General features: G+C 54.6%; 1 protein-coding gene across 2 annotated transcripts in view; it reads right to left on the bottom strand.

Annotated features, from left to right (window-relative positions):
- UROC1 (urocanate hydratase 1) overlaps positions 1 to 22,416 on the bottom strand; it is a 35,935-nt gene extending 13,519 nt beyond the window's left edge. Inside the window, exons 1-16 of one of the 2 annotated variants that reach the window (XM_050781649.1) lie at positions 22,227 to 22,416; positions 15,861 to 15,991; positions 14,782 to 14,875; positions 13,648 to 13,707; positions 13,200 to 13,328; positions 12,976 to 13,037; positions 11,114 to 11,180; positions 10,870 to 11,013; positions 9,199 to 9,287; positions 7,074 to 7,221; positions 6,502 to 6,602; positions 5,970 to 6,149; positions 5,338 to 5,435; positions 4,619 to 4,691; positions 3,325 to 3,446; positions 1,357 to 1,427 (exon numbers count right to left, since the gene is read on the bottom strand). In XM_050781649.1, the coding sequence (XP_050637606.1) occupies positions 1,357 to 1,427; positions 3,325 to 3,446; positions 4,619 to 4,691; positions 5,338 to 5,435; positions 5,970 to 6,149; positions 6,502 to 6,602; positions 7,074 to 7,221; positions 9,199 to 9,287; positions 10,870 to 11,013; positions 11,114 to 11,180; positions 12,976 to 13,037; positions 13,200 to 13,328; positions 13,648 to 13,707; positions 14,782 to 14,875; positions 15,861 to 15,991; positions 22,227 to 22,352 (1,695 nt within the window). In that variant the 5' untranslated portion in view covers positions 22,353 to 22,416. The remainder of the gene's footprint in view (positions 1 to 1,356; positions 1,428 to 3,324; positions 3,447 to 4,618; positions 4,692 to 5,337; positions 5,436 to 5,969; positions 6,150 to 6,501; positions 6,603 to 7,073; positions 7,222 to 9,198; positions 9,288 to 10,869; positions 11,014 to 11,113; positions 11,181 to 12,975; positions 13,038 to 13,199; positions 13,329 to 13,647; positions 13,708 to 14,781; positions 14,876 to 15,860; positions 15,992 to 22,226) is intronic. The other variant, XM_050781647.1, reaches the window with a different exon arrangement.
- Positions 22,417 to 23,146: the final 730 nt, after the last annotated feature.

The following is a 23,146-nucleotide window of genomic DNA, read 5'->3' as shown; positions in this document are numbered from 1 at the left end:
TCAGTACACCCAGCCTGCTGCCACCGTGGGGCCTGTGCATAGGCTGGTCCCTCTGCCTCACCCAATTGTCACGTGGTTGCCACCCTTTCTGCATGTAGACCTGGACGCACATGTTGGACCCCTTCCCTGGCCACTCTGTGTGAGGCAGCTCCACCCACTCCTCCCTGCTGGTGCTTTCCGGAACACACACCCAGCAGAAACTGGGCAAGACACATCTGTCAACTCAGCCCCACAATGCACCACTTGTATAAGCAGGGCCACAGGGGCCTGCTCCAAACACTGCCACTGCCGTCTCCACTTTGCAGATGAGGGTGTGGTGCTCAGAGAGGCTGAGCTACTCACCCCAGGTTACACAGTTGAGGATATGGGAGGCTGCTCAGGTCCAGGCACCCTGGCTCTAGAGCCCAAACTCCTTCCTCTGCCGGGCTGCCTCTATTTGTTGAGTAACGGGATGAAGAACGACCTGCCCAACTCTGGTCACTGCCCCAGAGCCCCAGGCCACTTCCCCCTCTAGGTTTTAAATTATAAAACATACATTACATAAAATGTACCATCTTAACCATTTCTAAGTACACCGTTTAGTGGCATTAAGTTGATTCATAATGTAAAACCATTGCCCCATCCATCTCCCCATTCCTCATCCCCCAACCCCTGGCATCCACCATTCTGCTTTCTGTCTCTATCAATTTGACTGCTCTAGGGACCTCATAGACAGGGAACCATGCGGTGTTTGTCCTTTTGTGACTGGGTTTTTAACTTAGCATGGTGTCCTCCAGGTTCATCAATGTTGTAGCGTGTGTCAACACTCCCTTCTGTGTGAGATATTCCATCTCATGGTTACCCACACTTTGTTTATCCCTTCATCCATCAGTGAACACCTGGGTGGTTTCCACAGCTTAGCCATTGTGAATAGTGCTGCTGCGAACATGGGCGTGCAAGTATCTCTCTGAGTCCTTCCTTCCAATTCTTTGGGCTACACATCCAGAAGTGGAATTGCTAGGTCACAGGGTAATTCTATTTTTGATTTTTTTTGCAGATGCTTCCTCTTGTTTTCCATGTGGCTGCACCATTTCACCAACAGTACACAAGGGTTCCAAATTCTCCATGTCCTCTCCCAAGCCACCCTTTAATGGCCCTGGGCTTCTTTCTCCAGCAGCCCCTTGGGCTGCTTCCCCTCCCAGTGTGGCCACCATGGGGCTGGCACAAACAGTCACACGGGATCTGGTGTGTGCACCCTCTCAGGGCTTGGCAAGCTGGAGGCCGTGGACCAGGCTGAGCGCCCATTGGCAGCACCTCACCTTTGGCAGTCTCCTGACAGCACAGCCACCCCAGCCTCCCCCAGGCCTGGGCCCTCACCAGCCGGTGCCTGGCGGCCTCCCGGATCCAGCGGATGTTGTCCATGTATTGCAGCTTCACAGACGCCTTCACTGCAAGGGAGAGGAGAGCAGGCATCAGAGACCCTCCAGGGGCACAGACCCGCCCTCAGGCAGGCTGCTCAGCTCAGCATAGACCCTGCCCTGAGCCCACCACTGAGCCAGGACACAAGGCGAGGGAGCCCACCCCACCCCACCCCTGCCTTTCTGAACTTGGGGGCCAGCAGTGCCAATGGTCCCATGAATTAATGCACAGCCGTGCAACCCACTGCCTGATGCACTCAGTCCCCTCCACAAATAGCTATTCAGTGCCTACTGTACACCAGCACTGAGCAAGGCACCAGGAACAAAGACCACTGTGGGCTGTGAGGAACACAGGACCGTGGTGAGGGGCCCCCAGGGTGGTGGGTGTGAGAGCTCTCTGAGGAAGTGGCCGTCAAGCTGAGTCTAAAGGCTGGGAAGGAACTGGACAAGGAAGCTCTGAGGGAACAGCATTCCAGGCAGAGGGAACAGCCAGCACAAAGGCCCTGAGGTGGAAATAAACTTGGCCTATGTAGGAGCTAGTTGGCCAAGCTCACGGAGGATGTGTGTGTGAGGGGGCACGGGAGCCTGCCCGACCACCTCGTGAAAGCAGATTGGTAATTTTCCAGAAATTGTGTGAGCCAGTGGTTAACACAAATATCATTAAAATTTTAAATAAGTTCACACTTTTACCAAATTATACTAAAAATGAAGGTAATAGAAATCCCTCACTCCTGTGACTTCACAGCTGTTGACGAGTATCTGCCTGGTGGAGATGCCGCAGGGTGTGCACTGCGGGCACGTGGAGCTAGGTCAGCATGCCTGGAAACCAGCCAGGCCTGGAGTCTTTACACCAGGGTCCTCGCGGGTGCAGCAGCTCAGGGCTTCTTTCTGGAGGGCTGGTCGTTCCCCACTGGCTGCCTGCTGTTCTCACACCAGGGAAGCCCAGGAGACATCTGACCAGACCCCCAGGAGAAGGCCCCTGCTTCCCCTGCCCTCCTGCCTGGGCCGCTGCCCACCTCCTCCTCCACAGGTGACCACCTGTCCCCTCTGCCTGGCTCTCCTGCCCTGCGTCTGTGTAACCTGGACCCCTGCTCAGCCCACTGAACCTGGCAGGCAGCAGGGTGGGTGCGGGCCCTAGAGATGTGAAGCACACAGCAGAGGCTGGTGACCCACACAGAAAAGCCACCCAACCTGCAGGAAAGATGCAGAGAGACCAGGGTAAGAACTGCAACAACGGGGGAAGTGTCATAAAACAACCACGAAATAACAATGTCAGACCCACTCAAAAAGAACAAAGGAGCACAACCCTCTGGCAGAACCAACACTCAGCATCAGCAAAACCCAGGATGAACATGGGGGACCCTGATGCAGAGGAGACCCCTGTGGACCTGGCAGGCGTGGAAGGCTGGCGGGAGCATGTGGAGGCAGCTTCATCACAGAAGGCAGCAAGAAGGAACTAGAAGCACTGCTGTCAGCACTGCCCTGGCCACGTGGAGGGGGAGGCTGGGTCTGAGAGGAACTGTGGCATGCTGAGCGCTGCCCAGCAACCCTGGCCCCTGCCACTGCTGCCTGGCCACCCTAGCCCTGGACCATCCTGTTTCACCCACTTTGAAGGGCTTTCTGTCACTCACAGTCAGAGGTCCTCACTGGCAGAGCCCAGGACAGCTCTGGAGGGCAGAGGCTTGGTGGTGGGAACTGTGCCTCCATGACTGAGAATGACACTTGGGGACCAGGATCTTTGCAACTCACTCAAGTTTCTTTGAGTCCCTTTGTGTTGCCAGCTGAGCACCCACCAGACTCACAAAGTCATCTGCACCCAGGTTCCCTCCCAGAATTAGCTAGGTGGGCCTGCTATGGAAGCTTGTCGCTATGGAGGCAGGAGCTTTGGGGGCCACCCACCCATGGGCACCCCCACCAACAGCATCACCTCCATTAGCGATGGCTTCCTCCAGCACAGATGTGGCCAGTTCGTCGGTGACTGCCAGGTCCTGGGGGTCCCCTGATGTGCAGACCCAGCGGAAAGGTCCAAATCCCTGGGAGAATATGTCCCTGCAAGCACAGATGCCTCCTCACCCTGGGCCCACTGGCTTGGGCGGGGGAGGGGTGCAGGTGTGAGCACACCAGGGAGGAGGGCTCAGTGTTCAGAATTGGGGTGTGGAAACCCCTAAGCTGCCATTGGACAGAAAGTTCCAGGGGCCTCCCTGTCCCCTCTCTGTGTCCCGGTGCCCCCAGGCCTCCATCCCTGCCTCCTGTTTGTACCATCTCTAGCCACAGGAACAGGGAGCCGGGACCTGGGCAAACAGAAATGTCCCCAATTGCTGTTACAGATGACAAGAAAATCTGTCACCTAAAAGTGACAGTCACATTGAGAGGAGAGTCACCCTGCGGCGGTGGTCTTGGGGAATTCGGCCTAGGTGAGCTTATCTTCCCAGGCAGGGCTGTCCTGGGGGGAGGATGCTGTGGCCTGGGCCCTCCCTGGGCTTCTGCACTTGCTGGGCCAGGGGGCGCCTCTTCCTGGGCAGCCCTCCCTCTCCGGAGAGTGCCGGCTGCCAGTGCTCAGCCCCTCCCGCCTCTGCACCCCACAGTGAGCCTGACGGTGAGTGGCATTTGCCTTTCACACCTCCATCTCTCTCTGGTCCCACGTGGCACCCACTGAGGACTGGCACATCTTCCAAAAGTCATGTGGCCCCTCCCGCCCACAGCAGAAAGCCCAGGTTTCTCAGCCTCGCCCAGGCTCCTCTCTGGCTCCTGCCCTCATGCCCTGCTTGTCCTGGGCTGCTGGCCCTCCCCAGACCTGCCCCCCATGGCCAGAGAGGCCCACGACCCCCAGGGCCACAGCAGGTGCTGGGCTTCATGATCCAGCCATCAGCTGCCCACAAGGGCCTGTGAAGACACACCCATGACGGCCTGTGAAGACGCACCATTCAGGGGCAGGTGTTTGCCAGGAAGTGGCCTCGGCCTCTAGGGCCGGCAGCCCCCTGTTCTCGCTGAGGCCCTGCAGGAGGTGTCTCTCGTCTGGATTTCCTCCTCACCTGCCTGTCTGTGGTGGAAAACCCACGAACAGAGCCTGGCCACTTTGGGGCGGTGTGGAGATCTCAGCGCATGACCTCAGGGGCAGTCAGAGGCTGAGGCTTCTCCAACCTAAATACCCAGGACCCAGACCCTGAAGGGGGCAGGGGCAGCACTGAGCACACTAGATGTGGCAGCTGCCCGTCACTCACCCCATGATGTGCTGCACGTAGGAAGGGTAGCGGAACTCTGTCCTGCCAGCACCTTTCTTCTCCACATCCGCTCCTGTGGGCAGAGCCTGGACAGTCACCGCCCAAGGCAGGACACCCACGGCCACCCTAGATGGCAACTTAAACACAGGGCCCAGTGGGAGGCTGGGGAAGGACCCGCGAGGTCTTTTTCAAGTGAAAGAAGAGAAAAGCAGGGGCAGCCGTGGCCGGCATGCCGCCATCTATGTGGCCGAGCGCAGGATGCATGTGCTTGCCATGGATGCCGCGTCAGCCTCCAGCGCGCCACAACCCGCCACCTGCAGGGAGGTGGACAGGGTTGGGGGACTTCCCACTGTGGACACTGTGGCTTTTCAACCTCATGCCCCGTGAAAGAATTGCCCATTTTACGGAAGGAAGTTTCCTTCACGGTAAAGGAAAGCTGCAGTTCTGGGACTGGAGCTTGCACCTGAGTCTTGTACCTGCTCTTCTTATGGGACTTTATGTTCCTAAAGCACGTGGAAAAACTGAAGCCCAGAGAGGCTGAGCCACCTGGCAGGGCCAGCATCCAGAAGGCCTAGCAGAGGCACAGTGAAGCCTCGGTGGGGATTAGCTGGGCCACCCATGGCTGAGCCTCCGAGTGAGGTGGGAGCCAGAGGCACTGGCCCAAGAGGCTGGGCCCAGGACCCAAGAGGCTGTGGCCTCTCCCTCCTCCTCCCTCCTACCTGCTCTCTGGGCCTCCAAGAGGAAGGCGTTGCCATAGTCCCAGAAGAAGAACTTCTCCTTGGCCAACCTGTTGATGGCTGAGACTTGCCTCCTCAGGCTGCAACAAGCCATGGGTCAGCACCACCGCTGCGAGGCCCTGGGGCCGCCCCCACATGGCACACACAGCACCGCCTGCCATGCTGCCCGCCAACTTCCAGCCCTACTGCCTGGACTGCCCCTGCTCCTCGGGTTGGCCCCACCCACCGGGAATGCCCCTGCCCCTGTCATCTGTTTGGAGCCTCTGCACCCTTCAAGGCCCAGCTGGCAGCTCCCTAAACAAGCATTTCCTGGTCCCCAACCCCATCAGGCCCTGGTGAAAAACAGATGCCCCAGAAAGGTCTCACACCCCAGCATCTACTCAGGCCATGCTGGACTACACTGGGCATTCGACAAATGTCACTCTAGCTTGTCCCCCTGCACTGCTGAGAGGTGTGTCATGACTCCATCTGATGAGTGGAGGCAGAGGCTCAGCGAGGTTAATGTCTTGCCAAGGCCACACAGCTGGTTGCTGGAGAACCAGGTGGTGGCCAGAGCAGGACAAGGTGGTCTGCCCAGGTCAAATGCTTCTGCCACCCCCAATCCCGAGTAGCACCTTTCCTGGACCAGGTCCTTGAACACAGCAGGGTTGGAGGCCATGAGGCTCTGGGCCTCCGTGAAGCTGAGCTGCACGGGGTAGTAGCCGCCATTGAACGGGTTGTGGCAGGATGTCTGATCTGACCCCAGGTCCACCAAGCACTCCCCCGTCGTGTCCAATTCGTGGACCAGGCGCTCCCTGGGGAAGCCATGGGGTGGTCAGTGCAAGCCACACACAGCCTGGGCCCAGAGTCTGGGGCCAGCCGGGCGGGGACCGTAGCACATTTTCCCACTCACAAATCCAGCAGGCACAGTCTGAGCCAGACCCTGCTTTCCCCTGGAAAGAGAACCTACGGGAAAGCTGTGGGCAGAGCAGGGACGGCCGCCCCAAGCTTGGGTAAGGGTGTGGGCCAACAAGGGTGGCACTGAACTGAGGCTCGAAGCTTTGTGTCCCAGCAGCTCCTGGTCAGCATTGGGGTCTTTGCTCAGGGGGGCCTGATCTTGAGATCAGGGGGTCTCAAGCTGGCTATCAACTCCCAACCCCCACTCACCAAAGCGCCACCACGTTGCCATGGTAACCAAGGCTAAGCACCTCCTTTCTTTTCCTCGCTTCCCTGGAAGGACACAAGAGCAGAACAGGTGCCCCCCGCACCTATGCATAGGTGCCCCGGACACACCTGCACCCCAGCTGCACACAGGGGCAGACCCAGGAGGCCACAAGAGGTATCATGTGCAAGCGTGGGGACCATGGGGCTGGGCCATGAAGCATGCCTGCAGGACCCCGACTTTTGTTCGGGACACAAAACTATAAAGGGAAAACCCAGACCAGATCAGAAAACCCACATGGCAGCGGCAAAACTGCCTGGGCGATCCATGGAATTCAGGTTATCGATGTGGGACCTCCACAGGGATCATTACAGAACCCATCAAGGTGGCCCCAGAGTCGCAGGATTCACTAAAGATGATTCCCAAAATTATTTGGAAAAATAGGACAAGAAAAATCAAAGCATATTTTGGGGAACAGAAGATTTGAACAGGACTTGCAGGTAGTAGAAGTGTCAAAAAGCAGCAATATGCAGGGAAGGTGGTGTGGCCCCCGTGACAGAGCAGATTGAACGCTCACCGGGAGTGGCCTGGAGAAGCCCGAGGGAGCCGGGCACCTCCCCTCCCCCAGGGGTGCAAGGTCGACAAGGTAGGAAAGGACACACAGTCCCAGGGCAGCAGGGAGGCCCGCCCAACCCGGGGCTTGTTGCAATCCCAGTTGAAGGACCCTGTGGGAACTGTGAGCTCCTGGGAGCTCAGGAGCTCACTCCATTCCCATGGGTCTTCCCCAGCCCAGGGGCTGCAGAAGTGTGGCAGGCAGGTTGCTTGAAGCAGTTCCTTAAACTGATTTTGATGTATGTATATGTGTGTGTGTTCATGTGTGGATGTGCATGCATGTGTACATATATATGTATATATGCGTGTATATGCATATGTGTATGCATGTGTGTGAGAATATACGTTGTGGGCATGTACGTGTTTTTGTGTGTCTGTGTGTGTTTATGGTGTGTGCATGTGTCTGTGTGTTTATGTGTGTGTGTTTGTGTGCACCTGTATATTTATGTGTTTGTGTTATATGTGCTGTGTGTTTCTGCATACGTTTATACATGTGTGCATGTGTGTTGTTATGTGTATATGTTTCTGTGTTTGTTACATGCATGTTTGTATGTGTTTACATGTGTGTGTGTTGTGTATGTGTGTTATGTGTTTGTGTGTTTATTTATATGTATGTGCATTGTGTGTTGTATGTGCATGTGTGTGCGTATGTATTGTGTGTTTATGCATGTTTGTGTGTATCCATGTGTGTGTTGTGTCTGTATGTTTGTGTAGGTGTTATGTGTTTATACTTGTTTGTGTTTGTGTGTGCATGTGTGTGTGCCTGCGTCTGTGTTTATGTGTGTGTATGTGTGCGTTTATGTGTGTGCATGTGTGCACTCTGTGTGTGCCTGTGTGTGCATGCATGTGTTGTGTGTCTATGTTTATGTGTGCATCTGTGTGTGTATGTTTATGTGTGTCTTGTGTGTTATTGTGTTATGTGTCTGTGTATTTATCTGCATGCATGTGTTGTGTGTTTGTGTGTGCAACCATGTGTGCATGTGTGTGCTGTGTGTGCAACCATGTGTGCATGTGTGTGCTGTGTTCTCTGTGTATGTGTGTATGTGTGTTTATGTGTCTTTATGTATGTATGTGTGTCTGTGTGGCTACATGTATGTGCATGTGTTTTGTGTGTATGTTTATGTGTGTGTGTGTGTACATGCACACAGTCAGGATGCTAAACAGCCTGAATAGGGATGGGAGTTAGGTCGGGGAAGCTCCTCACAGCACACCTGGAGTGTAGAATTTCTTCTATCATTGACGAAAAATTATCTGAGAGTTCTAAAGAGGGTGCAATGTGGTTGGATTGGTATTTTAGGATGATCTAGGTCAAAATAGCTCACTGCATCATTTCTCAAATTTTGTTTACATTTTCACCAGAAACAGCTTTTAAGCCCCTGTGGAGATTCTACTCGAAGCCAGGTCGGCAACCAGTGCACCAATGTGTCTTCCTGTAACAGGACTCTGCTCTGCACAGTAAATTAATTGAGAGGATGCTTCAAAAGTGGCATCCAAGCAGGAGCCCCCAGGGCAGTCTTCCCACCGTCCCACTGAAATACTTCTGAAGACTTTGCCTGGGGGTGAGGCAGAGACACCCACTGACCACCCCTCAGCACCACGGGCGAAGCTCTGCCCTGGAGCACAGGGAGGGAGTGCACGCCTCGCAGGCTCGCCACTGCAACAGCACAGGGCAGCCCCTATCACGGGCCAGGCCGGTTCTGCGAGCCCATACAGCAGGGAAAAGAAGACACGTGCTTTGCAGAACCAGGGCGGAGCATGGGAGCCCCAAGAAGTCTGCCCAAAGCCTGTCAGAGCCAAGTGTCTGAGCACCAAGCCCGCAGCCCAGTGGCTGCCTCCATGCCGGCAATGACGGAATGTTGGAGGCCCTTCCAGAGGCTTCTGCCCTATCACCACCCGCGGGTCAGCCCTTGTGTGCATGTGCGCGCATGTGTGCATGTATATGTACATGTGCATGTATGTGTGGTGCCCACATGTGGCCAGCTGTCGGGCATTAAGCAGGCCCTACCAGGCTGCCCCCTGGGGGTCCTCTTGTGGTCTCCTGCTGCCATGTGTCAGGTGTCAGGTGTCTGGAGTTAAGCTTGGAACTGTACCTGAGCCTCTGGATGCAGCGGTCCAAGCTGTCAGTCACTTCCATCAGCCAGCCCTGCTTGTGGCGTTTCTCAAGGGCTGCTTTATCCACCTGGGGCCATGAGACATGGGGACACCCAGTTACAAATCTTCCCTAAGTGTATCATCCTCAACTAGGAAGGCAACATCTCCCGTAGGTCCCTTGCTTTTCTATAACACAGTCTCAGGGAAGACACCACAAGCTGCCCTCCCTCTATTTATTCCTTCTCCCACCTCCCTTATCAGCAGAACCCAGGTAGGGGTTCAGGGTGACACAGTTCAGCCCCAGGAGATAATCTACGTCCAAGCTAATCACAAGGACCTGTCCACTATCTCCATCCTCCCTTGCAGATAAGAACATCGATTTCATCTAAGACTAACCAATGAGACAAAAGAAGGGGTTTGGAGACATGACTTTCCTGATAAAAGAGAGTTGTAGCAGCCACTTCCCTTCTCACCTCTTCCTGTCTTGAACATGGATAGGATGGCTGGGGTGGGGGCAGCAATTGTTTCTACAAGGGAATCCCAAGGAAATCTAGAGATATTAGCATCATTGAGCTGCCAAACCAATGCCAACACTGTTGGTTACATGAGAAAAATAAAACCCTATTTATACAAGCCGCTGTAGGTAGGTTTCCTGTTACCTGCAGCTCAGTGCACTCCTAACAAGCACAGGTATGTATGATGTAGGTTTGGCATCAACTGAGTGCAAATTCCACTGGCACCTATCGCCAAGCCTTGCCTCAAGGCTTCTTGCCTCCTCCACTTCCTACTTCCCTTCCTCTCTTTGGCACCCACCAAAGAAAGATGAGAGCCTGCTATAGTTGGGATATATTTGTCCCCCAAACCTCATGTTAAAATTTGATCTCTGGTGTTGGAGGTGGGGCCTGGTGGGGGGTGTTTGGGTCATGGGGCAGCTTCCTCATGAATGGCTTGGTGCAGTCCTTGCAGTAAGGACTGAGTTCTTGCTCTGTTTGTTCCTACAAGAGCTGGTTGTTTAAAAGGTCCAGCACCTCCCTCTCCTCTCCCTGCTCTCCCTCTCTCGCTGTGTGACCCACCAGACTCCCTTCACCTTCCACCATAAGTGGAAGCTTTCGAAGACCTCAACAGAAGCAGATGTGGGCACCATGCTTCCCGTACAGCCTGCAGAACTGAGTCAAACAAACCTCGTTTCTTTATAAATTAGCCTCAGGTGTTCCTTTATAGAAACTCAAATAACTAAGATGGGGGCCACTGAGGGAAAGCTGCCTGTACTCACCTCTATGGAGGGTGACCTGTCTGCCTCCCCACCTGTTCAAGGTGGGGAGTCTATGAGTTCATTTATTCACACACATTCATTCCCTCCCATCTGTATTCCAGGGATGCGGTGGGATACAGGAAAGCTACACCCATAAATAGATGGTCAGAGTTTTGTGGGAGGGCAGCCGACAGGCATTACCCATGCAGAGTGATGGGCACTTTGAAGGCAGGAAGCTTACGTCACCATGGGAACCCACCCAGTGAGGTCCAGTGGGGCTTTGCAGAGGAGGCAAGGGTGGGCTGGGCAAGGGAGGATGAGAAGAGGGGGTCTGTAGTGTAAGCGATCCTGGAGGAAGGAGGGAGGGAGGGAGGAAGGGAGGCAGGCAGGAGCGAAGGCTAGGAGCCCCCCAGCTCACCTCTGCTATCACACCGATGCACCCCACGATGACCGCAGCCTTGGCCTGAGCCCCACTCATTCCACCAAGCCCAGAGGTGACAAAGACCTTCCCAGCCAAGTCCTCGATGCCCAGGTACCGACGCGCAGCATTCAACATGGTGAGCTGCAGGGAGAAAAGGTAGGAGATCACTGCCCACTTGCAGCCCGCCCCCTCCACCCCCCATGCTGGGACGCCCACAGCCAGGCATGGCCCCATCTCTCACCACAGTGCCGTGGACGATTCCCTGGGGACCGATGTAGCAGTAGCTACCTGCTGTCATCTGGCCGTACCTGACCACAGGGAGAGAAGCCAGGCCCAGGGCTCAGCCAGTGCCAGGCCCAGGTCCTCCCAGTCACTCCCTTTAGGAGGCTGAAAATTAGTATTTACCCAAGAGGCATTAATATATTCTCCTTTACATAAAATATAGAAAGAGAGCACAGACAACACAAGAAGGCTATGGACACCCTTGTCCCCTCTCGCCTCCCAGATGTTTTACAAGCAGATTTTGTTCTGTTAAGAACTGTAGTGTAATTGGTGAAGAATTGCTTTGGGGAATATTTGGCCGTATGGACTCCAGCTGGACGTGCACAGCATGCCCACACTACATGCTTATGTCAGGCAGAGACACACACAAGGATGTTCACTGCAACTTTACATGCAGGGGCCAAGACCTGAAGCTGCTGAGATGCCCCTCCACTGAAGACAAGAGAAGTGAGTGGCAGCCTATGTGACCCATGAAACACCACATGGCAGAGAGGGTCAGGGCCCTGCACTGTGCCATGGAAGCAAGCCAGTTTGGGAGGCAAGAGGGTTAAATAAATTAGTGCAATTGAACATTGTAGGTAAAGGAAGAATACATGAGATCTGCTTCCTGAAATACAGCAATCTCCTAGCTCTCTTGTGAAGGTGGGAAAGGCAAGGCACAGAGGCCGGCCCCAATGGTCTAACCACCTAAATTGCCAAGTCCACTTGCATAGAAAGTGTTTGGAAGAACACAGGAGACACTGTCAACTGGAGAATCTAGGATGTAGAGGGATCTCCTTTTCATTGTAGCTCCATTTATAATGCTTGATGAAATACTTTGCATTGACAGCTGCTGTGGCTCGTGCCTGTAATTCCAGCAATTTGGGAGGCTGAGGTGGGCGGATCACCTGAGGTCAGCAGTTCGAGATCAGCCTGGCCAACATGGTGAAACCCCATCTCTACTGAAAATAGAAGAAAGTAGCTGGGTGTGGTGGCACATGCCTGTAATCCCAGCTACTTGGGAGGCTGAGCCAGGAGAATCACTTGAACCCAGGAGGCAGAGGTTGCAGTGAGCCGAGATCGCACCACTGCACTCCAGCCTGGGCAATAAGAGCGAAACTCCGTCTCAAAAAAAAAAAAAAAAAAAAAAAAAGGAAAAAGAAAAAAAAGGAAAGAAAAAGAAATCGTTTGCCTTCCCTCTGTAACAAATGAAAAGCTTTCATTCCCTGAGAGGGGGCGTGAGAGGCTTCTCTGGGGCACTGGCAGCACTCTGTGCCTAATGGTTTTGGTTGCACAGATGCACACTTTGTCAGAACCCGAAATGTGGTGCATAGAAGATGTGGCATCTCATTACATGCAAGTTTCACCTCCAAAGAAAAAATAACTGTAAACAAATATTGACTTCCAGTCAGTAATATTTACAATTGACTTTGAGATGCACACACACACAAAAAAAACCCCCAAAAAGCAAGTCGAATGAATGGATAGGCAGAGGGACAGATAGACAGCCACATGATAAAGTGAGTATGGTAAGTAGCACATTCATCACAAAAATTCGGTGGTATTCACTGTAAATTCGGTCAATTTTCTGTATGTTTGAAATTGTTCATAATAAAATGTGGGAAAAGGCAGGATCTAAAATTGTAGGGTCTCTTGCATTCAAGGATATAAGATTTGTAAGCATATATATAAAACTACTAGGGAATACATAAAAATAAAATCAATTATGCTACAGTTTTGTGACTATGTCTTTCCAAACTTGTATTTAATATCACCATTTTGCTTTATAATGACCCATGGCTAACAGGGAAACACTGTAAATAGACTGAAATAGCGACTTACATTGTAACCCCCAAGGCAAAGAGCTTCTCATACTCCATCCGGGAGGAGTAGTTGGGAATGACCTGGAGAAGAGGATGGGGGCAGACAGAGGGGCTGAGGTCTTGGAGGGCGAGCACAGAGCCCGGGGGTGATGCACAGCGTTGGGGCACTGGGCTTTCTTTCTGGCATCAGCACCCTCTCTTTGGAGCCCTGGGCAGGTGCTGTGCCTGCTGCTGAGGACCCACCATCCCATTGGTGATGATGAGCCGGGGGGCGCTGCAGCTGCTGGGGAAGAGGCCGAGCGGGTGCCCGCTGTACATGACCAAAGTCTGCTCCTCTGTCATCTTTGACAAGTAGAACATGGTCAGCCAGAACTGGGGGAGGAGCAGAGCGTGGGGATTCTGTCAGTGGAAGCAGCACCCCACGCCCAGCCCCACACCACCATCCACGCCTAGACAGCTCCTGCAGGTCCCCAGGTCTCCATTGCACTCCAGTGGCCCTGGTGCCTCCCTCAACACCACCTCGCCCATTCCTATAACCTGAAATTTCCCCACACAGTCTACAGTGCTGGAGCCTCAGGCACCAGGGAGGCAGAGGCCTGCATCCTGAGCCATGGGTCTGTAAGCTCCTAGGCCAGAGGACCAGACTCGGGGAAAGGCCGGGATGGGGGTGAGGTCACACGGTGCGCAGTACCTGAGCCCAGTTGCTGAACACCTGCCCATTTCCTCCGTAGGTCACCAGCTCCTGGGGAAACTGAGGAAGACACAGGGTCATCTGAGATGAAGGCCTGGGAAGGGCCTATGGAGTCGCAGACAAGGAGAGAAAGGGCCCCCATCCCCTGGGGACACATCTGCAAGAACACCGGCCCCGGCTGCGACTGGAGCAAGGGCTCAGCTTGGGGTTAGGGGCGGATCTGGGTCTGGGGTCACAGTGGGAACTCAGCCTGGGGTCAAAGGCAGGGTTGATCTGTGACCAGGGCCTGGGGCCAGGGCCAGGGTTTAGGGCGTTCCCACCTACTAGGCGAAGTGGTCACATTCTGGCAACATATCTCCCCCAAGGAATGCAGGGACACACCCCAGAGACATTCCATTCTCAAATGTGGGCAGCTGCTCTGTAGACTGGCTTAGGGTGCCCAAGACAGGCGTAAGGGGCCAGATCCATGCTACCCAATATGGTGGCCACCAGCCATGCATGGCTTTTCACTCTGCTCCTTGCATAGATACACCCTGATTTCAAAGTCTCAGGATGAAAAACAATGTAAAATATCTCATTAATAATGTTTATATAGATTACATATTAAAATAATAATATTTCGGAGCTGGGGGTGGTGGCGGGTGCCTGTAGTCCCAGCTACCTGGGAGGCTGAGGTGGGAGGAACGCTGGAGCCCCGGAAGTTAAGGCTGCAGTGAGCCAAGATCAAGCCACTATACTCCAGCCTGGGCCACAGAGTGAGACCCTGTCTCTCTAAAAAAAAAAAAAACAACAAAAAAGTAAAAAGTAATAAAATAATATTTTTGATATATCAGGATGAATAAAATATAGTGTAAATTTGTTTATTTTTACTTTTTCATATGGCTGCTAGAACATTTAAAATTGGACGTGCGTCCACTGCAGCCACAGTGACGTCCTGGTTTTGAGGCTGTACTACAGCCACGGATGCAACCACTGGGGGAGGCCGAGGGAAGGGCCAGGGACCTCTCTTACTAGCTTTGCAACTTCCTGTGAATCTATAATTATCTCAAAATTAAGAGCTTGAAAGCATGATGTGTGTGTCTCGCGTTCTGTTTCTGCTGGACAGTGCTGGGCCTCGGTTTCCCTGGCTATTACCTGGGCCACGGCGGGATCCAGGTTGTTCATGATCATATGCATGATGGCGGCGGCCGCTTTTGTCTGGCAGGGGTACTGCTCAACCGGGTAGGCCCTGCAAGGGAAAGCCCAACCGCCAGTCTGCCCTTCCCGCCAAAGCACAGCATCTAGCCTGGCCCCGCCCAGCCCCTGGCTGCTCAGGCAAGGATAGCCGGACCCGGGGCCTGCAGAACTAGCTAGGAACATACAGTGGGGCTCCAGAGCCACTAGGGCTGAGGGAGGTGGCGTTCAGGCCCCAACCCACCCTGCTTTCCCTCCCTACTTGGCACACTCCACCGGGGAGACAGCTGCTGGCAAAGCAGAACTGATGACTGCTCTCCAGAAGCCTCTCCCTCTGGGTAAGCAGAGTTTATTCATTTGTTCTTTCACTAATTCAACAAACACTTTGGGGCACCAATTCTCCAGCAGGTGCCAGGCCCGGAGGCACTGGCTGGAGTGAGGAACGTGGCTCCTACTTTAAAGGGAACAACCCTGGGATGACTCAAGGCAATCCTGGGCCGCTGGCACCTCCAAGAACAATAACTGCAGATATGCAGACTCGAAGCCCCACCCCAGAACTGCTGGGTCTGAAGTTGGGGTAAGGCCTGGCAGCCCGTGTTCCCACAAGGCCTCCAGGGGTGCTGTGCACACTGCGGTTTGAGACCCTCATTGAGATCGTGAGGTATTTGAAGTCACTGCCACAGCTCCCCAAAGCTCTCCCTGCCCTCTGGCAGAACAAAAAGCCATGGTTTTAAAAAGAGGTTTTGTGTACAATTTGGCTCCAGAATTGCACAGGACTGGCTGCTCAGGACAGATGGGCCGGGCCTGAGAGTCCTGAGAAGCTGCCCCCATCTTCTGGCAGGCTCAGGGGCTGCAGCCAGCACTGGGCTCCAGCTCCCGAGACGACAACACCGAATCTTCTCTCCCCTGCCTCCTAGTCTGGACAGACTGGGTTTCCCCCTCACTGCCCGCTCTCCCGTTGTTCCTGGCCCCCAGCACAGTCCCTTGTGGGAGCTGCCTGCCCCTCTGGGTCCCTCTGAAGCTGCGCCCACAAGGCTGACCTCATTTCAATGTCCGGGCAAAACCGGTACATGTAGATGTGCCCGTACAGTTGCAGCTCCTGGGCAAACTCTGGGGCCAGCAGCTCCTGGACATCCGCGGGGAAGTAGCGCAGGGCATTCCTCAGCGCCAGCTGGGGTAGGAGAGCAGAGAGGCAGTGGGGGCTGGGAGTCCAGGCCCAGTGTTCTGAGGCCTGGTGATGGGCCATCCTCCTCCCAAATGGATTTGCCTTTGCTCCACTTAGAAGCCTGTTGCCCACCCAGAGACCGTCTGTTCTCACCCCAGGCCCATCTACAGTGTCACCTTCCGCAGAAAGCCTTCCCTGATTGCCCCCTCATGCCCCTTTCATGAAGGCAGACTGATCCCTCTCTCTTCTTGCTTGTGGTGAACCACTCCTGTTCTGGGGATGGCGCTGCTTACCCCCAGGCAGGGACCAGAGAGGGGCCTGCCCGAGGTTTGTGGCTACGGTGTAGGATGCAGAAGCTCCAGCGGGGAGAGTAGACCCCACATAGCCTTAAGTACCCTGTGCAAGTGCAAGCGCATACAAGAAAAAGCTGTCAAAAGCAACATATATTTACACACACACATGAACTCTTTTGATTGTGAGCCACGGGAAGCAATTCCTATGGCTACCCAGATACATACACCTATACTCCATGCAACAGGAACAAGACTCAGCCTTCCCACATGGGTTCTAATACATCCATCCTCTTCTAGCTGCTTTCATTTCACTTTCAAATCAGTACTGCTGCACTTCCTCAACTGATTTCGCAGCCTGCTGGTAGGCGGTAGCTGCAACCTGAGACCACTGTCCTCGCCATTCTAAAGGCAGTGCCAGCCTCAGCCCTGGGGCTTGCCGAGACATTTTACTCATATGCTAGACAAGGAGGACCTCTTTCATAATCAGTTGCGTCAAATGCATTAGAAACATTGTTCAGGTAATTACATAGCTCAAAAAGTACAACAAAGGTTCTGTGAAAATTAGTGAACTTAAAATCGTGTCAGTTGATGGAAATGACTTGGCCATTCTTAAAGGTGAAATGTGTAAGAAGCTCAATCTGTTCTGAAATGAAGCACAAACTTGTGCCCTTTTTCCAAATCCGAAATACAGCCCCAAAGCTCTGTCTGCCACATTTTCCCCTTGTATAAAATTTCCATTTGCTAACCATTAAATTTTTCTTTATTGCTGAAATTCAGTAATTTGGCCTAGATATGTCTTTGTGTTGATTATTCTATATCAAGGTTTTTTTTTCTTTCCAGGATAAACTGCCTTTTAATCTGCAATTTCATGTTTTTATTTAGTTCATGAAAGTTGTCTTCTATTTTTTGCTGAATACTTCATCCCCTGTATCTAGAGTTACCTAATAGGCATGCAATAAATATTCTTTTCAGTGGGGAAGAAAGGCTCACTCTCACTGGCCTGGATGTCATCCTCCATGCCTCAGACAGGAGGCAGCACTCAGCATTCAAACAAGACCATGGGGGCTCACACAGGTCACGTGACCGGACCTCTGGAACTGTAGGAGAATAAATACGTGTTGTTTTAAGCCACTACACTTGTGGCGATTTATTACATCAGACGTGGGAAGCTAATACAGGCAGTAACAGAACCCTGCCTCGGGCATCGGGGCACCTGTGCCAGGCACACGCTTGTCCTGCATGGTGGCTGAGCACCGAAATGAAAGGATGCCAGCCTGCAACGTTGTTCAGCTCACAGAGCAGGATGTGTGTGTGTCCTTCAGCCTAGGACTTACTTTCATTCTAACCTGGAAGTCAGCTTGTGGGGCAGTAGCTCACTTTTAAACCTCACCCACATGAAAGTTTCTGACTGTCACTATTTCTGCCAGAAATCATGGCCACTATCCAAATGGCTTGGCTTCATCTGAGTCGCTCTTGTTCCTGCACCCCCCTAGCGCAGGCTTCATCAGGGTCCCCACCAGCTCTACGCTGAGGCTGCGTTGAGAGCCAGGAGCTGCAGCCAGACTTCCTGGGTGCAGACAGCACTCTGGGTTGCATGGGCTGCAGTGGCTCTGCAAGGCTGCTGTGGCACAGGCCTACCACATGGCACATGCCCACTGCCAATCTCTGACTGCTCTTTCCCCATCTGTAAAGTGGGCATAATAACAGTATCCCCCTCAGAGGACTGCCTTACAGACTCAATGAATTGAGGTACTTAGAACAGCCCCTGGCACACCAAAGTGTGTGTGAGTGCCTGGTTGTCAAAACTGTCATCTCCCACACTTGTGGGCCACCATGCTGCCCGTTTTTTCTTCCAGCTGGGCATCTGCCCTCCCCACTCCTCTGGGACCTCCATAGAAGCCTTTACACTCTGTGGGGGGCATAGTTAAGCAGCAGGTATGCCCCTTTTCAGAAACCTTCATGGGCTCCCTATTACCCATTTGATAAGGCCATGCTGTTCCTGGAATTTAGAGTCCTCCATCAGCCGGCTGGGTCTGGCTCTCCAAGCTCAACACCAAGCCCCGGCCAGCAAAGAACCTCCTTCACTCTGACACACCTCAGATAGCTCCGTCTCCACATTTGTGCACACCGCCTCCCCTTGTCTCCAAATGGCCTTTCTTCCTTCCCAGGCTAAGAACCTTGCCCAAGCTGCCATAGCCACCTCTTCCAAGGAGTCCTCTCAAGTTCCTCCTGCCAGTTGAAATCTGATGGGATGTTTGTTAGGGCTCCGAGTGCAACTCTCATTCATTCAGCAAACATCTGCTGCTGTCACTGGAGACCTGGAAATGAACCCGGTGGAGTTCTGCCCTCAAGAAGTTCAGGAGGGGAGTACAATGGGTAGTGATGGGGACACAGACGCCGGCCATCTTCGGATCTGCTATTGGATGCCCAGCACAGGCGCTGTGGGTGGGGTGGATTTGGGGGAAAGGTCACCAGCACAAACTGCACATGGCAGGAGGTACTGAGGACCTTTCTAACATGGGAACTGCTTCAGTTGTGTGACTGAAGTTTCCCTGTGCATGGTAAGAGCTGTGTCAGGCGCATGCTGAGAGTGTCCTGATTAACTTGGCAAAGGAAGGCCCCGCTCCAGTCGCAGAGCTCTGTTAAAGATGAGCAAAGAATGACGCACACGTTAGTTCATCCAAAGCATGAAACACTACGCAGCCATTCAAAGACGGGACCCTCTAAATGCACCAAGAAAGAGCAACCTGAAAAAAACCTAACGTGTATAGACGCTTCTGCTTGTATTTTTAAGAGGGTTCACAGACGTCTTCCGCACCGCATAGATGCATAGAATGTGTTTCTGAAATTCTTGAGTAGTTTTCAGTAAAGAAAGGGTAGGAGGAAAGTCTGTATAACCGTGTCACCTACTTTATTTCATTTGGTCTCCTCCACAATCCCCTGGTGTCATTGTTTTTATCTTCAGCTTACAAATGCCAATAAATAAATAAATAAATAAATAAAAGGCTACAGTGACTTCAGAAGGTGAACTGGGGAATTTACACTTTTATACATTCGACTTCTTATCTCATAAAATTGTCTTCAAATACGTATGTTAAAGATCAACGAAACACATTTAAATAAAAAATAGAAGGCAAGCCACAGGACTCAGGGAGCCACCCATAGCCCTCAGACCTGCACCCGCTCCTACTCCAAGGGCTTCCTGACCTTCAAGCAAAGGGGGACATAACCCAGCAAAGCCCAGGTGGCCACTCCTCCACCTGGAGCCACCTTCTCCCAACACAAGACACCCCGGGAGCTGATCACAGCCACGTGGAGCTGATCACAGCTACAGGGCGCTGCAGGGGATGTGCAGGCCACAGGGCCCTCCCCGAGCTCCAGGGTGAAGGTCGAGGCATTGGTGCCCAGCAGGGAGGTGACCAAGGGGAAGAAACATTAACAACACCTGGACAACCGGGAGATGGGCCAAGGGGAGCAAAGGGTCAGGACCACCTGCTTGCAATCTGCTCCTGAGTACCCACCACCTACCTGCCCCACTCCAGGACCCACCACTTACCCGCCTCCCCAGCATCTGACACTACCCTCCCCTGGCCCCCAGTGCCCAACACCTACCCTCTCCCCATCTCCCAGCACCCACCACCTACCCTCTCCCACCACCAACACCCACCAACTACCCTCCCCCTGCCCCCGAGTACCCGATACCTACCCTCTCCGCCCCCAATGTCCATACCTACCCTCCCTTGTACCCCAGCGCCTGCCATCTACCCTCCTCCTGTCCCCCAGCGCCTACCACCGACCCACCCCCCATCACCCCAGCACCCACCACCTATCCTTCCCACAACTCCCAGCACCCACCACCTATCCTCCCAACTCCCCAGCACCCACCACCTACCGTCCCCTGACCCCTAGTGCCCACCACCTACCCTCCCCAATCCCATCACCCACCACCTACCCTCCTCCCACCCCAGCACCCACCACCTACCCTCCCCCGACTCCCCAGCACCCACCACCTACCCTTCCCCACCCCCACCACCCACCACCTACCCTCCTCCCACTCCCCAGCACCCACCACCTACCCTCCCCCATCCCATCACCCACCACCTCCCCTCCCCCCACCCCCACCACCCACCCTCCCTCATCCCACCACCCACCACCTACCCTCCTCCCAACCCCAGCAACCACCACCTACCCTCCTCCCAACCCCAGCAACCACCACCTACCCTCCTCCCACCCCCACCACCCACCACCCCCACCCACCACCTACCCACCACCCACCCCCAGCAACCACCACCTACCCTCCCCCCACCCCCACCACCCACCACCTACCTTCCTCTCAACCCCAGCAACCACCACCTACCCACCACCCACCCCCACCACCCACCACCTACACTCCCCCCACCCCCCACCACCCCACCACCACCTACCCTCCTCCCAACCCCAGCAACCACCACCTACCCACCACCCCACCCCCCACCACCCACCACCTACACTCCCCCCCACCACCCACCACCTACCCTCCTCCCAACCCCAGCAACCACCACCTATCCTCCTCCCACCCCCACCCCCACCACCCACCACCTACCCTCCCCCCACCCCCACCACCCACCACCTACCCTCCTCCCAACCCCAGCAACCACCACCTATCCTCCTCCCACCCCCACTTACACCCACCGCCCACCACCTACCCTCCCTCCACTCCCCAGTGCCCACCACCTACCCACCCCCCCCTCATTACCCAAGCATCCACCACCTGCCTTTACCCCACCCCCAACCCCCACCACCTACCCTCCTCCTACCCCCAGCACCCACCACCTACCCTACCCCCACCCCAGCACCCACCACCTACTCTCCCCCCACCCCCACCACCCACCACCTACCCTCCTCCCAACCCCTACCTCCCCCCTCCCCCCAGTGCCCACCACCTACCCTACCCTGCTGGCCCCTCCCCCATTTCCTTTTCCCTCCAGCGCCCGCTCCACCTGCCCCCAGTGCCATACTCCCACAAGGATCTCCAGCATCCTCCTAGCCCCCCAACTCCCCTCCCCTCCCACCCCACCAACCTGCTTCCCCTTTTCCCCTTCCCCAGCGCCAGCTCCCCACTGAGCGACCGCTACTGTCCCCACTGCGTCCTGTTAGGCCTCTGTGAGTGGCTCCAGGAAAGTCCAGGGGGCTCTGGTGCAAAGGGCAGCTGTCTTTTTCTGGGGAGGTAGGATTCCTCTTTTAATCTTTATGCTTGTTTGCAGTTTCCACTTCTCTACTGTTTCTGAAATTCTTGAGTAGTTTCCAGTAAAAAGTAGGAGGAAAGCCTATATAACCATGTCACCCACTTTATTTCATTTACTCTTCTCCACAATCCTCTGGTGTCACCATTTTCATCTTAAGCTTACAAATGACAAAAGGGAGGTTCCCAGACAGGGTGTCGCTGGCAAGCGTGCACCATCCCTGGCCTGCTTTGCTGTTAGGTGAGGGGATACTGGCCTTAGCCCATCTTTCCTTGGCACCCGCCTGCCGGCTACAGGGTTTAGCCATGCAGCTGAAAGTTCTCTGGAGATTTGGGGAAGGGACATTTGCAAATGAAAACAAGAGCTGACCTGTGTGCAAATGTTCTGCGTGCTGGGGCAGATCCGGTGCTGGGTGTGGGACACTTCACACCCGCCCAGGGCCTCCTCCCACTGGAGGTGGCCACAGTGCCACCACTGACCGGCTGCTGACCTTGAGCCTCAGGGTCCTCATCTGTAAACAGGCACAGTGATCCTGCACCCAAGGGCGGCTGCACCCAAGAGACAGAGTCCACCATGCATTGCACCCGCACCAGCTAGAGCCTCTGGAGTCCAGGGTGGGCGGCTGAGCAGCTCCCACCAAGAGGGCAGGAAGCCTGGGTGCTCACTATGGACCACCTGAAGGATGCCTAGAGGCCAAGGCTTCAGGAGCACAGGCCCACTGCTTACCTGTTTCTCCGCAAGGCTGAGGCCGGGGGTCCTGACTGGGGCATGGGGCACCCCAGCCTGGCGTCCCCGGTTCTCTGGGAGGGGCCGCAGGGGCAGGCCAGAGCACAGCACCTGGAGGCTGGACATGTGTAGCTGAGATGGAGGTAGAGGCCAGCACTGTGGGGAGACTAGGAAGAAACTGGCAGATAAGGCCCAGCAGGGCGGGGACCTCCAGCCGCAGGGCCACCTCCTCCAGTCCCTCATTGGGTGCCTGGCCTGTGCAGGGAGTCATGTGCAGGTCGGAGGGTCACTGGCCTCAGGCAGGGCACTTGCAGTGCTGACCTGGGGAGGGCAGTGCTCTGCGGGAGGGCAGGCTTCACGATGGGGATGGGGGCTGGGCCCACTTCCCCTTCCAGGAGGGCTGTGCTATCCAGGACAGCTTTAGGGGGTGGGAGGGTCTCTAATACTGGGGTGCGCTGTGGCAGCCCTCAGGGCACCATACCAAACATTTGATGTTGATGATGAGGAGATGGGGAGCCATGTGACACTGAACTGGGCATAGAGTGTAGATCCCCTCCTCCTGCTACCTCCTGCTGGGGGGTGGGGTGACAGGTGGAGCGGGAGCCCCCAGCAGCAGGTATGCCCTCCTTGACTCCCGCTGGAGGGCACACCGCTGTACCACTTCCCAAAGCTCTTTTTGAAAGACCTGCCTGAGGGATGACCCTCATCCCCAAATCTGTTAACAACTCTGCCAGAAAACACTCTTTATGAGCCCTATAGTACTGATGGAGAAACCAAGGCCCAGGTCTCCCTCACACAGCCAAGAAGTGGCCGAAGTTGAATTCCAGCAGTCCTGGGGAAGCGACACACCTGGGTGTACCCGGTGCAGAGCCTGACCAGCCCTGTGGCCTTTGGCCATGTCCTGTCCACACAAGTGGGTG

Source organism: Macaca thibetana, chromosome 2 (assembly GCF_024542745.1).
Source record: "Macaca thibetana thibetana isolate TM-01 chromosome 2, ASM2454274v1, whole genome shotgun sequence".
Lineage (NCBI taxonomy): Eukaryota > Metazoa > Chordata > Mammalia > Primates > Cercopithecidae > Macaca > Macaca thibetana.
The sequence above is the reverse complement of the archived record's forward strand: the minus strand, read 5'-3'. Positions and strand labels throughout refer to the sequence as shown.